Source organism: Canis aureus, chromosome 24 (genome assembly GCF_053574225.1).
Source record: "Canis aureus isolate CA01 chromosome 24, VMU_Caureus_v.1.0, whole genome shotgun sequence".
Classification (NCBI taxonomy): Eukaryota; Metazoa; Chordata; class Mammalia; order Carnivora; family Canidae; genus Canis; species Canis aureus.
In genome coordinates this window covers 17,776,044-17,793,457 of record NC_135634.1, presented here as the reverse complement: position 1 = coordinate 17,793,457, position 17,414 = coordinate 17,776,044, and the positions used below count along the sequence as shown (strand labels likewise).

General features: G+C 37.3%; 1 protein-coding gene across 3 annotated transcripts in view; it reads right to left on the bottom strand.

Annotated features, from left to right (window-relative positions):
* Positions 1–17,414, bottom strand: part of MICU2 (mitochondrial calcium uptake 2) — a 126,908-nt gene that overhangs the window by 19,568 nt on the left and 89,926 nt on the right. For 2 of the 3 annotated variants that reach the window (XM_077868406.1, XM_077868404.1), the window contains one exon: positions 9,849–9,914. The exons of the other annotated variant lie outside the window; for it this stretch is intronic. In XM_077868406.1, coding sequence (XP_077724532.1) covers positions 9,849–9,914 — 66 coding nt within the window. The remainder of the gene's footprint in view (positions 1–9,848; positions 9,915–17,414) is intronic. 3 annotated transcript variants of the gene reach the window in all.

Sequence of the window (17,414 nt, the reverse complement as noted above, 5' to 3'; positions counted from 1 at the left end):
CCAATATTTTGTTAATGTATAGAAATGCAACACAGCTTTGTATATTAATTTTTTATCTTGCAATTTTATTGAATTCACTTATTAGTCTGACAGCTTTTTGGTGGAATCTTTAGGGTTTTCTATATACATTATCATGTCATCTGCAAATAGTGCAAGTTTTACTTCTTCCTTTCCAATTTGGATGCCTTTTATTTCTTTTGCTTGACTAATTGCTCTGGCTAGGGCTTCCAATACTATGTTGAATAAAAGTGGTAAAAGTAAGCATCCTTGTTGCTGATGTAAGATGAGTAAGATGAGTAAGATGTTAGCTGTGGGCCTGTCATACGCAGCTCTTAATATGTTGAGGTATGTTCCCTCAACATACCTCAAATGGGGTATTACCCATTTTGTTGAGTTTTTTTAAATCATAAATAGATGCTGTATTTTCTCAAATGCTTTTTATGCATCTATTAAAATGATACAATAATTAGCCTTCATTTTGTGGATGTGGTATATATTATCTTGATTGATTTGTGGATGCTGACCATAATTGCATCCCTGGAATAAATCTCACCTTATCATGATTTAAGATCTTTTTTTTAAAAAAAAGATTTATTTATTCATGAGAGACACAGAGACAGAGAGAAAGGCAGAGACACAGGCAGAGGGAGAAGCAGGCTCCATGCAAGGAGCCCAACATGGGACTTGATCCTTGGTCTCAGGATCACACCCTGGGCTGAAGGCAGCGCTACACCGCTGAGCCACCCGGGCTGCCCATGACTTAAGATCTTTTTTAAATGTATTGTCAAATGGCCTGTTAATATTTTGTTGATGTTTATATGTATGTTCATCAGGGATATTGGCCCTGTAATTTCCTTTTCCTTCCTACCTTCCCTTCCTTCCTTCCCTACATCCTCTTTCTTCCTTTTTTTTCTGGTGTCCTTTGGTTTTGGTTATCAGGGTAATGCTGGCTTTGCAAAATGAGTTTGAGAGCATTCCTTCCTCTTCAATTTCTTGGAAGAGTCTGAGTATAGGCATTAAATGTTCTTCGAATGTTTGGTAGAATTCACCAGTGAAACCATCTCATCCTAGATTTTTGTTAGGAGGTTTCTGATTACTGATTCAATATCCCCCAATATCTGAGGTATGCGCATTCTTGGTTGGAAGATGTTTTCCTTTCATCACTTTGAAAATGTCATGCTACTCCCTTCTGGCCTGCAGAGTTTCTGCCATGAAATCTTTAATAGCCTTATTGGGATTTCCTTTGTATGAAGTAATTTGTTTTTCCTCTTTCTGCTTTTGAGATTCTGTCTTTAACTTTTTTTTTTTTTAAAGAGTTTATTTATTTATTCATGAAAGACACACGGAGAGAGAGGCAGAGACACAGGCAGAGGGAGAAGCAGGTTCCCTGCAAGGAGCCCGATGTGGGACTTGATCCTGGATCCTGGGATCATGCTCTGAGCCGAAGGCAGACGCTCAACCACTGAGCCACTCAGGCGCCCCCTGTCTTTAACTTCTGACATTTTAATTATAATGTGTTTTGGTATGGATTTCTTTGACCTCATCTTATTTGGAACCCTCTGAACTTCCTGTACCTGGATATCAATTTTCTTCCCCTAGCTGGGGAAGTATTCAGCCATTATTTCTTCAAATACGTATCTTCGTGATCATGGTATCTCCCCTGCCAGGGGATCCCTGGGTGGCGCAGCGGTTTGGCGCCTGCCTTTGGCCCAGGGCGCGATCCTGGAGACCCGGGATCGAACCCCACGTCGGGCTCCCGGTGCATGGAGTCTGCTTCTCCCTCTGCCTATGTCTCTGCCTCTCTCTCTCTCTCTCTCTGTGACTATCATAAATAAATAAAAATTTAAAAAAAAAAATACGTATCTTGCCCTTTCCTCTCTCTTCTCCTTCTGGGACCCTTATGCAAGTGTTACTCTATTTGATGTTGTCCCAGAGGTCTCTTAAGTTACCTTTAAAAATATTTTTTTTTTCCCTTTTCATTGCTTTGCTTTGGTGAGTTCCACTGTGGTCTTCTAGATCACTAATCTATTCTGCTTCATCTAGTCTACCACTGAAGACCCTCTTGGTCTTTTTCTTAAGAGAGGGAGAAAGAGGTGGGGAGGGGTGGAAGGTAGAGGGGTGAGGGGGAGGGAGGGAGGGAAAGGAGGGGATGGAGGGAGAGAGGAAGAGAGAGAGAGAGAGAGAGACAGACAGTCTTAAGCAGGCTCCATGTCCAGTACACAGCCTAATGTGAGGCTTGATCTCACAACCCTGAGATCATGACCTGAGCTGAAATCAAGAGTTCGACACTTAATTGACTGAGCCACTCAGCGCCCCTTGGTCTTTTCTTATACTTTCTCTTTGTTGAAGTTCTCATTGTGTTCACCTACTCTCCCCACCGAGTTCCATGAGCCTCTTAATAACCATTAACTTAAATTCTTGTTCAGATAGATTACTTTTCTCTGTATCATTAAGGTCTTTTTCTGAGGTTCTGTCATGTTCTTCTGTTTCTTTTTTTTTATTTTTAATTTTTATTTTTTTATTTTTTAGTTCTTCTGTTTCTTCATTTTGCTTGACTCTTGGTGTGTTTCTATGTATTAGCGGAAGCAGCTATCTCTCCCACTCTTAAAGTAGTGCCCCTTGTGTAGGTGATGAAACTTCTCTTTCAACCTTACTTTTTGGTTCTTTGTTGTCTCTTGAACCTTTGTGATTGTCTAAACTACTTGATTTATTCTTGATATGACCCTACTGTTAGGGAATGCCAAGACCTGCCTATTCTAGGGGGAGGAATCTCATTTAACACTCAACTTTAGGTTGATTGGAAACAGACTCCCAGGCAGCAGCTTTTATTTATTTTTTAAAAAAGATTTTATTTATTTATTTATTTATTTATTTATTTATTTATTTATTTATTTGAGAGAGAGAGAGAGAGAGAGAGAGAGAGAGGGAGAGACACAGGCAGAGGGAGAAGCAGGCTCCATGCAGGGAGTGCAATGTGGGACTTGATCCCGGGTCTCCAGGATCACGCCCTGGGCTGAAGGTGGCGCTAAACCGCTGAGCCACCCGGGCTGCCCAGGCAGCAGCCTTTTTTTTTTTTTTTTAATTTTTTAAATTTTTTTAATTTATTTTTTATTGGTGTTCAATTTACTAACATACAGAATAACCCCCAGTGCCCGTCACCCATTCACTCCCACCCCCCGCCCTCCTCCCCTTCTACCACCCCTAGTTCGTTTCCCAGAGTTAGCAGTCTTTACGTTCTGTCTCCCTTTCTGATATTTCCCACACATTTCTTCTCCCTTCCCTTATATTCCCTTTCACTATTATTTATATTCCCCAAATGAATGAGAACATATAATGTTTGTCCTTCTCCGACTGACACCTGCACCCCGATGTTTATAGCAGCAATGGCCACGATAGCCAAACTGTGGAAGGAGCCTCGGTGTCCAACGAAAGATGAATGGATAAAGAAGATGTGGTTCATGTATACAATGGCAGCAGCTTTTAAAACAAAAAATACATACAGTGCTGTGGGGCTACAAGCATGGTCCATGCTGCCACCAGACCAGGAGATTGAGAGGATACCCCTGGGTGACATTTGCAAAAATTGGGGTTCCAGATAAGTTAAAAGTATAAACTCCTTTCTGACAGGTCTAGTTGAGATGTAGGAAGGCCAAGGAGGTGTGCAAGGATGGTGTGTCTCTAACTGGGTTCCCTGGGAGCACCTCCTTAATTTCCATATGCATGGGAAACCTAAAGCCTGTCCCTTAAGCTGAAGCTCCAAGCTAAGTAAATAGGCCTTTTTCCCAGAAGATTGGGGTTATGTTTCAATCTGCTGCTGTGCAGTGTCCTGAGTTGGTGCCTGCCAAGAACTGTCCTGAGTGTTATATTCCTGTGGAGCTCAGGATTGTCAATCACTTTGGCTACCAGGGCCAGGCAATTGAGTGGTGTCCCTTGTGTGGACAGCATGTATCTCCTGGCTTTATCTAGGCAGAGTGTATAGGGCAAATCATGTTTGCTAGTGTCAGAAAAGTAGCAGCAAAATCTTGACGGTATACCTGTGTGCTTCAGGGTAGAGTGGGAGAGTCCCTTGTCTGTGCATGAATGCTGGCTTTAGGCTGGGAGCCTGAGAATGACAGCCCCAGTCAGAGTTACAGAGTGTTGCAACTGCCTACCCTTACCAATTTTATTTAGGGAATGAGAAGATACCTTGAATGTTGTGCTTGCCTGTCCCAGCTACAGAGTGGGGGAGTGCTGCAACCTTCTGTGCTCTCTAGCATCCTGAAGGCAGTGGGATGGTGTGGTGACTGCTTGTCCCCACCTGTCTTAGCAATGCAGCATGAGGGTGCTGCTTGTGAGCCTACCCACTTTGCTAGCAGAGTAAGTGGAGAGTGCAGAATTGGCTTCTGCCAGCACCTCTAACTCCAGGGAGAGTTTCACTGATCCCTTGCCTTTCCAGAAGATGCTTTTAGATTGTCAAATGAATTTCTTTTACCTGGAGTCTTGGTACTTTTCAAGCTACTACTTTCTGCTGGGTCAGGGAGCATGAGACTGCATGTGAGTGCTTTAAAAGGGTTATCTTTGTTTCCTATAGCACTTTGGGTCCCTTGAATATCAGCCCCTCTGCATTTCCTAGGCCAGATATTTTGGGGGCTCATCTCTCTGGCTCAGATCCCAAGGATGGGGGTGACTTAAGTGGGACACTGTCCCCTCACTCTTCCAGGAGAAACACTGGACTGGTGGGAATCCTCACTGTTGTGTCACAGTGCTGGGGGGATGTTTCTGGTAAGACCATATCTCTGACTCTCCTACCTATCTTGATGTGGTCTTTTTGACTTTTGTTGTCGAGAAACAGTTCATCTAGTTTTCAGAGGAAAATGATCCACATGTCCCGATAGATTTGGTGTATTTGTGGGACAGGGTGAGTTCAGGATCTTCCCATGCTGTCATCTTGCAGAAGAGCTCCACATTTTCTTAAGTATTTCCATAGTTTGATTTTTGACATTATCTTTGATTTCTCTGGAATTTACTTTGCTATAAGAATTGACATATACACCCAGCACTGTAGTCAGTCACACCATTAGTTATAAACAAGGATGTAGTAAATGCCTATTATGTGTCAGACACCATGTTAGGCCTTGGGGCTTCATGGTTTTCTGTTCCTGTTGGGTAACTGGGCATTCAACAAGTTATTAAAGATAGTAATCCAAGCATGAAAGTATTAAGAAGTTCAAGGAGCTTTGGGAGCATATAAAGGGTGTCTGACTCACTTAGCTCAGACAAGGCTTTCCTGAGAAAAATACCATTTAAGCTGAGATCTAATGTTTGAGTTGAAGTTAAGAAAATAAGAAGTGGGAATACAACATTCCAAACAGGAAATTAAAGGTCTGAAGGTGCTAGAGAGCATGGTGCTTTATGGCTGGTAGTAGAAAGCAATGATAATCAATATAATATAATATAATATAATATAATATAATATAATATAATAAATATAATATAATATATATATTCTCGCTTATGTGTTAAGCACAGTTCTAAGAGATTTAAATTAATTTAAAGAGATTTAAATTAGTTAATTTAATCCTCAAAACAACCTACTGAGAAGATTACTATTATTCTTTTTTTCTTTTCGGTTTTTAAATATTTTATTTTTAAGTAATCTCTACATCCAATATGGGACTTTAACCCAAGAGATCAAGAGTCACACATTCTACTGACTGAGCTAGCCAAGCAGCCCTATTATTCTCATTTTATAATGAAGACATTGAATTTTATGCAAAGAGAGGTACGCTAAACCCAGAGCCATGCAGCTATTAAGTGATGGAGCAGTATATGAATGCAGGCAGTTGGTCTTTCTGAGTCTGAGTTCTTAACCATTGTGCTATACTGTAGAAAAAAATGGTACAGCTGGAGGTTGCAAGAACAGTCAGCTTGAGGGTAGTTACATCCTATTTGTCCTTTTAGGTCATACTGGCTATCATGTGAAAACGAAATAGAAGAGACAAGACTGGATGCAGAGAGATCAGTCAGGAGGCCACTGCATAACTCAAGTGAGAAATGATGGTTGTCTGATAAAATGACAGTCGTGGAAAGAGAAGAACAAAGGAAAGATTTGAGAAATATTTAAAAGGTAGAACAGACAGTACCTAGTGACTGAATGGATGTGAGGGGTAAGAAGATGTCAAGGATGACTCCTAGTTTTCTGGATCATTGAAATGTAATTTGGTAATTAGTTTTTTTCCTACTGATTTAAAATGTTATCTATATTATATGCCAATACTCATATGTATTTGAGTTTATATTTTGACTATTCTATTGCTCACTATAACATTTCATTATCCCTCTCATTACTTGCATTTTCTGGAATGTTCTTGGCTAGTCTCTCATGGTTATTCTCCCAGATGAAGTTTAGAATCATTTTGCCAAGTTTCTGTACACTTCCTACCTCTCTAACACTAGGACCAAAAAGGAAACCATCCAAAACCAACCCTCCCCCAAAACACAACCAAACAAAACCAAAATCAAGTGCTAAGTTGTTGAGTTCTGATGTAGATTGTACTGAATTCATATGTTAATTTAGTAGGAACTGGACACTTTACAATGCTCACCATTCCTACCTAAGAATAAAGCCTATCTTTATTTCAATCTTCTCTTATCTTCCTCAATTAAAATTTATAGTTTATAGTTTTCTTCATGTAGATTCTTCTAAATGCTTTTTTGTTTTTATATTTTTCTATTTGTGCATAGATGACACACATTGTTAGTTTCAGGTGTACAACAGTGATTCCATATCTCTATATATTATGCTATGCTCACAAGCATAGCTCCCATCTGTCATCGTACAATGCTATAGATTAATAATTTGGTTACCCTAGATCTTTAAAATATTAACCTTTATTTTTCATATATCTTAAAAACTAATTATTAAATATTCAGTGTAATTAATATAAGCCTCATCAAAATACATTCTTCATGCTTTTGGTATATAGTATGGTATTTATTTTAAAGAGCAAAATTTTATACTGTATTAACTATATCAGTTTACCTAAAATATTAACTTTTAGAACTTATTAACTATGTTTATTAAAAGCCAATGTAAACCTACTGGCAAATTAAAATATGATAACTGCCTTCCGACTTACCATACAATAGAATGAGATGACAAAAAAAAAAAACTGGAGAAAATGGTCAAAATACAACTATTCAGTGCTGTGGAATCTAACCAAAGGCAATCAACAAAATGAGAAGTGTTTTTCAGATGAACTACTCAATTTTGGGCAGCACACAATCTATGGCTTTCTTGCCTTGCCAGCTTTACCCCATGGAATTTTTACCAGAGAGTGTCAAGCTGTCCAAAACCAGTTTCCCTGGTGATCTTGGTGGCTTCCTTAATGGAAACTGCAGGCATCTTTGGAGCAAACAATGGACTGGCAGATGGGCAGGTACTTGAAGGTTTGTTTGAGGAGCTGAGACAACCATAAGGACTTGCTGAGCTCTCCTTGTAGCCCAGGTTGTGCTGCACTTACAGGAGAGACTGTATCAGCTCCAGCTGCCAACACATCCTCAGCTCAAAGAGCTGACACGTGTGTGTACTGGCAGGCTTAAAAAGAGCCTAAGTGTGAATATACTCTCACACAGACGCATCAGCAGGAAGAGAGGACACACCTTATTAGCTCTGTGTCTTTAGTACAATCTCTGGCTGGACACTAAAGCTGTGCAGACACGGGAATGACTTTTAGGAAGTCAGGCTAAAAATAAAAATCAAATAGATTTCCTGTGCAATAATTTTTCCCTTGAGGGAAAGGAGTCCATTTATAATAGTAAAAAAGTAATGCCACTAAGGATGCCCTCAAACAAATTTCAGATGAATGAAAAAATTAAATATAAAAAACCAAAAGCATAACTAAACCAGAGGATAATCCTAGTTTTCTGGATCACTGAAATGTAATTTGGTAATTATTAAATATTTCAATAATTTTGATAGGTTAATATTCTTAAATATAAAATACTCTTAAATCTCACCTTTATTATTCTCTCCTAAATTTACATGTTTAACTATTTACTGCAGCATGATTCTAATAGCAAATATTTGGAAACAATCTTAAAAATCAGTAATATAAATGTCTATTCATATGATTAAATATTTGTTCATTCATTTAAAAATACTTACTGAGCATGTAGAGGATGCTTTGGTGTTTTCCCAGGCTATGTAGATACAACTTACGCAGTAAAGAATTTACTGTACCCAGATAGAGGTCTAGCTTTTGTCCTGGGCTGCTGGGAGGTGATTTCTACAATAAGTGTCTTGTGAACTTGGGGGTTTTGGGTCATACCAGACTAACAGTGAGATTTAAGGTGGTTTGGCTTGTGTCATGGGGTATCAGCATGACTTCCAGAATGGCTAGAGATGGGGGTTAGCAACATGGGCAGCCAACCAAGTTTACATAGCTGGTCCCAGGAAATTTCTGGACATTAGGGCCCTGATTGGCACGACTCTGTGTGTAGTTATACACCTTGCTGGGAGAGTTAGTGTTATCCATGACCCCATTGAGGAGAGGACAACTGGAAATTGCTGGTGGAACTTTCTGGACTGCTGCTTCATGTGTCTCTTCCTCTGGCTGATTGTAATCTGTATCTGCTCACTGTAAGAAACTGTACCCATGAACCTAACTACTTTCAGTGAGCTTTGTGAGTTCTTCCAGTGAATTATGGAGGTCTTGAGGGTCCCTTGAATTTGCAGTTGCTATCAAAAGCAGGTGGTCTTGTGGACTGTTCCCTAACTTCAAACAACTGTAAAGAGAGGAATGATGCTTACAGTTCAAAGCAGGACACAATTAAACAATTATACTAATGTGTGACAGATGTTATGATGGCAGACATACAGGGTATGATGGGAACACGTAGGATACATACATCTAATCTAGGAAAAGGGAATACTACTCAAGGACTTGGATGTGGGAAAAAGAAGTTCAGCACAGGATTGCTCAAAATGATGAAATATAAGAGAGAACTCTGATTTTAATAATTCACAAAATTTGAAGCATACATGCTCAAATGAAATGATGGACTGATTTGGAAATTTAAGAAAATCTCATGGAAAGCATGCTGTGGAATTAGAACTGATTGAAAGATTATCAATAGAAAATTTACTGATCTACTTTAGTGGTGGGAATGAAAATCGGTTCACTTTCTATAGGAAATACTTGCTAATACTTGTCAAAATTTATCAACAACCTTAGAAATAGTCATATCTTTTGACCCAGCAATCAAATTTCTGGGAAGTTATCCCTCAGATATATTCACATATGTATAAAATGACATAATTATAGGATTATTAATTGCAGCATTATTTGCATGATCAAAACACTGGATATATGGTAAATGTCTTTATAGAGGGGAATGGCTACATAAACTAGTACATCCATACAACAAAGTATTATGGAGCTGTTAAAAAGGAGATATTCAGATGTATTGAAGAAAAAATGGAATAGTGTGAAACAATGCACAGTGTGCTACTCCCTGTAGAAAAATGGAGAAAAGAAGACATGGATATATTTAGTCACTTCTTTACAGAAACACTTATACACACATGAGTATCTCTGGGTGAATATACAGGACACTGAAAGCACTCATTGCTCAGGGAGAACTGGATGACTGGGAAGAAAATGTTGCACTCTCCACATACTCTTGTGAACCTTTTGAAATCTGGACCACGTGACCATGGGAATATAGCACGTCTCTTCAAAATATTTAGAAAAATGAAGTTACTGATAATTTTCCCAACTATGTGAGAATATTTATTTGACAAACAGAATAGAGAAACTACTATAAATATCAGTCTGTCTGGAAATATTTACTTTATTTGCACATACCTGGGACTCTGTTTCATTAACTATTGTTGTCTTCAAGTCATCTTGTTTACTTATGATCTTCTGTAGCTACAAAGATAGCAAACATGAATTCAGATATGTGACTACTAGACTATTCAAAGTAGCCTAAGACAGCCTAAGCCTAAAACAGATGTTTTTATTATAAAACCTATACCAGTTGCTATATATTAAATTCTTTCTCTATTATAGCTAATATTGTTACTTATTTTTTCTTGAATCATGTAAGAATCAAAGAAGAGTACTTACATTACTATTATTACAATTTGAATCATTTTTTTTCTAAGAAAGCTACTTAATACACACATATTCCAAAGATATTACCCTACAAAAACTTCATGATTACCCTCATTCTTGAAGATAATTTTTATCCATAATTTTTGTATCATTGATAGTTTATGGCCACATTTTCAAGTATAGAGCTTTTTTTTTAAGAGAGGGAGAGAAAGGGGGTGCAGAGAATCTTTTTTTTTTTTTTTTTTTGAGGTGGGGAGGGGGGACATGGAGAGCCTGTGCATGAGTGAAGGGGGAGACAGAAGGGAGAGAGAAAATCTTTAAGCAGGCTCTACCCAGAGCAGACTTGGGGCTGGATCTCACAATCCTGAGATCATGTAAGATCATGACCTGAGCAGATATCAAGAGTCAGACCTTTAACCGACTGAGCCACCCAGGTGCCCCTCAAGTATGTAGCTCTTAAAAAGCTACTTACATCATATAAAAGTGATCTTCTTCTCCTTATGCATTTATAAAACATGAAAATAATTTTTAAAAAAGATTTTATTTATTTATTTGAGAGAGAGAGAGAATGGGGGAGAGGCAAAGGGAGAGGCAGAGAATCCCAAGCGGAGCTTGATGGCACAACTCTGAATTCCTGACCTGAGTTGAAACCAAGAGTTGGATGCTTAACTGACTGAACCATCCAGGTGCCCTAATCATCAAAATAATTTAAAAACATACATTTCTGCCAATTATAAAATTATCAATAGTATCTTAAGACCAAGTACATTTAAAAGCCTACCTTTCAGAGTCATTTGTACCAATCCTCATATGGAAAGCAAATTAAAAAAAAAGTTTTTAAAAAATTAAATGCAGACAAAAATCTGAAACTATGGATGCAAATGAATTAGGAGACAAACCTTCACTCATTTTTTTTCTAGGCTACTTTTTGTTAATAGTTTGAAAACTGCTAATTCAAAGTCAACTAATTCCAAGTTAATTATCTCAAGTTTGGCTGCCTCTATTACGTTAGTTTTTAGGCAAATAGTTTATCTCTAATTCCCTAAGTCCCTCAAACTTTCCCACATCTCCTCCCTGCATAACATTTTAGGGAAAAAGTGTTGAAAGGTTTTACATTTGTTTTATTTTTACTTTTTAGGTTGACAAATATATAATGCCAAGTTCAGTATCGTTCTCCTTTTGCTTACCATGCCTCCATTAAAATTTTTTTATGATGGAAAATTTGAAACACAGCAAAGAAGAGAGAAATCTGTAATAAACCACACATTCTTCAGCTTCAATTTATCAGTATTCTGTTATTCTTGGTTTCTTTATACCTCTACCCATTCCCAGTTCCTTCTCAATTATTATTTATAGCTCCTGAGGGAAAATTTATATACACTGAATGTATAAATCATAGCCACACAATTTTGACAAATGGATATACCTATGTAACCCATCCTCCTAACCTGGAATATAATAATATTTCTATTTTCTCAGAAAATTCATTGTGTCTCTTCCCAGTCAATCCTTTCTCTCTGCATCCCACAGAAAGAATATCAGAGTTCTAGTTTTTTTCCCCATCTAAACGAGTTTCACTTAGTTTAGAAATTCAAATAAATTATACCAGCTGGTATATATTCTTTTGTGCTACTACCATCTTTCACTCTGCATAATAGTTTTGAGATTCATTCATTTTGCATATAAGTAGTCTGTTATTTTTTTAATAATAAATTTATTTTTTATTGGTGTTCAATTTACCAACATACAGAATAACACCCAGTGCTCATCCCGTCAAGTGTCCCCCTCAGTGCTCGTCACCCAGTCACCCCTACCCCCCGCCCTCCTCCCCTCCACCACCCCTAGATCGTTTCCGAGTTAGGAGTCTTTATGTTCTGTCTCCCTTTCTGATATTTCCTACCCATTTCTTCTCCCTTCCCTTCTATTCCCTTTCACTATTATTTATATTCCCCAAATGAATGAGAACATATAATGTTTGTCCTTCTCCGATTGACTCATTTCACTCAGCATAATACCCTCCAGTTCCATCCACATTGAAGCAAATGGTGGGTATTTGTCATTTCTAATGGCTGAGTAATATTCCATTGTATACATAAACCACATCTTCTTTACCCATTCATCTTTCGATGGACACCAAGGCTCCTTCCACAGTTTGGCTATTGTGGACACTGCTGCTAGAAACATTGGGGTGCAGGTGTCCCGGTGTTTCATTGCATCTGTATCTTTGGGGTAAATCCCCAACAGTGCAATTGCTGGGTCGTAGGGCAGGCTTTGTTGTTGAGCTGTATCCCATTGTATGAATATATCACTATTTATCCATTCACTTATTGACAGGTGTTTGCACTGTCTCTAGTTTTTGACATTGTGAATCAAGCTACCATAATTTTTTTTTCCAGCTTTACTGAGGTATACTTAATATGCTAAAATTGCACACATTAATGTATACATTTTGGTGAGTTTGGACACATGCATACATCTGAGATACATCAAGGTAATAAACATTTCCATTACGTCCAAAAGATTTGTGTAACTGTTTTTTCCTTTGGTATAAGAACACGTAGCATGTGATGTACTTTCCTAAGTTTTTAAGTGCACAACACTGTATTCTTAGCTATATGTACTATGTTGTATTGCACATCTCTGCCATAAGCTTTCTTATAGAATTCTTTTGTTTTCTGTGTACCTATGTTTCAATATTTCTCTTGGATGAATTCCTAGGAAGGGAACAATTAAATCCTTCTTTATTAAGTTGTTGAGTTCTTTATTCTGGGTACAAGTCTTTTGTTAGATATCTGTTTGGGAAACATTTTCTCCCATCCTATAGTTTGCCTATTCATTTTCTTATTGGGACTCTGAATGAACAAAAGTTTTTATTTATTTATTTATTTTTTTAATTTATTTATTTATTTTTTAATTTATTTTTTATTGGTGTTCAATTTACTAACATACAGAATAACCCCCAGTGCCCGTCACCCATTCACTCCCACTCCTCGCCCTTCTCCCCTTCCACCACCCCTAGTTCGTTTCCCAGAGTTAGCAGTCTTTACGTTCTGTCTCCCTTTCTGATATTTCCCACACATTTCTTCTCCCTTCCCTTATATTCCCTTTCACTATTATTTATATTCCCCAAATGAATGAGAACATATAATGTTTGTCCTTCACCGACTGACTTACTTCACTCAGCATAATACCCTCCAGTTCCATCCACATTGAAGCAAATGGTGGGTATTTGTCATTTCTAATAGCTGAGTAATATTCCATTGTATACATAAACCACATCTTCTTTATCCATTCATCTTTCGTTGGACACCGAGGCTCCTTCCACAGTTTGGCTATCGTGGCCATTGCTGCTATAAACATCGGGGTGCAGGTGTCCCGGCGTTTCATTGCATTTGTATCTTTGAGGTAAATCCCCAACAGTACAATTGCTGGGTCGTAGGGCAGGTATATTTTTAACTGTTTGAGGAACTTCCACACAGTTTTCCAGAGTGGCTGCACCAGTTCACATTCCCACCAACAGTGTAAGAGGGTTCCCTTTTCTCCGCATCCTCTCCAACATTTGTGGTTTCCTGCCTTGTTAATTTTCCCCATTCTCACTGGTGTGAGGTGGTATCTCATTGTGGTTTTGATTTGTATTTCCCTGATGGCAAGTGATGCAGAGCATTTTCTCATATGCATTTTGGCCATGTCTATGTCTTCCTCTGTGAAATTTCTGTTCATGTCTTTTGCCCATTTCATGATTGGATTGTTTGTTTCTTTGGTGTTGAGTTTAATAATGAACAAAAGTTTTTAATTTGGATCAAGACTAACTTACTTTTCCTTTTGTGGTTATTGCTTAGTGCCATAAGAAACTCTGAACTTCCTAGATTCTGATTATTCTCTTATGTTTTGTCTCAGAAGCTTAATGGTTATAGTTTTTTTTTTTTTAATTTATGATAGAGAGAGAGAGAGAGAGAGAGAGAGAGAGAGAGGCAGAGACACAGGCAGAGGGAGAAGCAGGCTCCATGCACTGGGAGCCCGACGTGGGATTCGATCCCGGGTCTCCAGGATCGCTCCCTGAGCCAAAGGCAGGCGCCAAACTGCTGCGCCACCCAGGGATCCCTAGTTTTTATGTTTAATCTATACATCTCAAATACATTTTTGTATAGACACACCTTGTTTTATCACACTTTGTAGATACTGCAGTTTTTAGAAACTGAAGATTTGTGTCAACCCTGTATTGAGCAAGTCTTGGTGCTATTTTCCCAACAGCATTTGTTCACTTTGTGTCTCTGTGTCACGTTTTGGTAATTCTCACAAGATTTTAAGCTTTTTCATTATTTTTATATTTGAACTACTGTAATGTCATGATAAACTTTAATGGATTAAGAACTGCTTCTTATGAATGAGCACAGAAAATGGTTTCTCGAGATACAATCCACTCCTGGAGAAGACTGTGGAAATGACAACAGAGGATTTAGAATATTACACAAACTTAGCTGATAAAGTAGTCAGCAGGGTTTGAGAGCACTGACTCCCACTTTGAAAGAAGTTCTACTGTGGGTAAAATGTTATCAAACAGCTAGGGAGAAATAAATCATTTGTAAAGTCAATTGATGAGGCAAACTCCACTGTCTTAGGAAATTGCCACAATCACCCCAACCTCCAGCAACTACCACTCTGATCAATCAGCAGGCATAAACATTGATACAAGGTTCTTCAGTAGCAAAAGAGATGACCGCTCACTGAAAGCTCAGATAGTATTTTTTAGCAACAAAGTATTTTTTAATTAAAGTATGTGCACCGGTTTTTCAGACATAATGATACTGCACACTTAACAGACTATGGTATAGTGCAAACATAACTTTTATATGCACTAGGAAACCAAAAAATTCATTTGACTTGCTTTATTGTGGTGGTCTGGAACTAAACCTGTGGTATCTCCAAGGTATGCCTATATATGATGTGAGGCAGGGGTTATAACTAATTTTTTTTCATATACATATCCTCTTGTTCTAGTCATTTATTGAAGAGATTTTTCTTTTCCTGTGAACTAAATTGGTGACTTTACTGAGAATTAAATGACCACATGTAGATTCTTTATTATCTTCTACTGATTTACTTGCCCATTCTTAGATCAATATCACAATGTTACCATTCCTGTGGCTTTGCAGTTAAGTCTTAAAGTCAGGTAGTGTGAGTTATCCAGAGTTGCTCTTGTTTCTAAAGATTGACTTGAGTGTTCTAGGTACTTTACTTTTACACGTATACTTAAAATCAGCTTGTTAATTTCTACAAAAAAAAGCCTGCTAGGATTTTGCTTGGTAAATTAAATCTTAGACCAATTTGGGAAGAACTGACATCTTAACGCTACTGAATCTTCTAACCATTAACATGCTATGTTCCTCTATTTAAGTTTCCTTGAGTTTCTATTGGTCATATCTGAAGTTTTTGGTGAATGTTTTTTTGTTAAATATCTACTTACTTTACATTGATATCATCCAAAGGAGAACTGATTTTAATTTCATTTTCCAACAATTTGCTACTAGTATGTGGATATATAACTGATTTCTCCATATTGACATTCTATATTGAGACCTTCCTAAATTTGCTTTTGGTTCTAGCAGCTTTCCTTTTCTTGTTGATACCTGTGAATGAAGTCAGATTTATTTCTTCCTTTCCAATCTTTTTATTGCTTCCCCCCGACTTGTATTGCTATTATTAGAATCTTCAGTAAAATGTTCAAAAGAAGAGATAATATATCTTTTGCCTCGTTTCTGATCATAAAGGGACAGCATTCCATCTGTAGCTTGATGCCATTTTTAAATATTTTATAAATGCTCTTTATCAGATTGAAAAAGTTCTTCTCACTTTCTACTTTGCTCAGTTTTATTATGAAAGTGTTTATTTTATTAAATGCTTTATATGCATGTAGTGATAGGATCATGTTAATCTCTCCTTTATTCTGTTAATATGATGGATTGCACTGATTTTCAATAATTAAACAAATTTTGTATTCTTTGCATAAATCTCACTTCATTTTGGTGCATTACTTTATATAATATATAATGTGTTTTGCTCTGAATAAGTATTTTGTATCTTTATCCAGAATAAAAGTTAGTCTATAATTTGCTTTTCTTGTTAGATTTTTGCCAAGTTGTAGTTATCAGGGATAAGCTGATCTAATGAGAGGGAATTGCTCCTTTTTCTTGTATTTTTTAAATTTGTGAAAATTGGTATTTCTTCTTCCTTAAACGCTTGATAAACTTCACCAGTATAACCATCTGGGTCTGGACATTACGTTGTGGGAAAGTTTTTTTTTTTTTTTTTTTTTTTAAGATTTTATTTATTTATTCATGAGAGAGAGAGAGAGAGAGAGAGAGAGAGGCAGAGACACAGGCAGAGGGAGAAGCAGGCTCCATGCAGGGAGCCCAATGTGGGACTCAATCCCAGGACTCCAGGATCACACCCTGGGCTGAAGGCAGGCACTAAACCACTGAACCACCCAGGGATCCCCACGTTGTGGGGAAGTTTTTGATAACAAATTCAATTTCTTTGATAAAGGGCTATTCGGATTTCTATCTTGTTAGTTTTGATAAGTTTTTTAAGGCATTTGTCCAGTTCATTTGAGTTATCAAATTTAGTCACATATGAATTAAGTTGTTCACAATATCTATTTTAATCCTTCTGATATTTGCAGAATCTGTGGTGATATCTCCTTTTCATTTCTAACAATGGTAATTTGGACCCTCTTAAAGTATTAAAATTAGATCCAGTACTGAAAATTATTCAAAATTTATCATACATATAACAATTTAAAAATAAAAATAGATGTTAACCATAATGGTTGTAAGTTTTTGTGCAAAATTTTAAAAACATATTTCTCTTATTATGACATTTAATATAGTTGTTACAATCTTTACAGTCATTAAATAGTGACAAGCAAACTAAAGCAAAGATTAATTAGTTCACTGAAATGAGAATTTTTTAGGAGGCTTATTCCAATAGGATGTGGAATTTAGAAGAATTAGGGTATGTCCCAAAGTTTTATCTGAGTGGGTCTGGTACGAGATAAAGCTTGCCATGTTAAGAAATAGAGTGTTTTGGCAAGGATGCAGAGGAAAAAAGGAACCTCAAGCACTGTTGGTAGGGATGGTAAATTGGTACAGCCACTGTGTAAGACAGTATCGAGGTATCTCAAAAAATTAAAAATAGAAATACCATAAAATCCAATAATTCCACTACTGGGTATTCACTCAAAGAAAACAAAAACACTAATTTGAAAAGACATGCGGACCCTTATGTTTATTACAGCATTATTTATATTAGTCAACA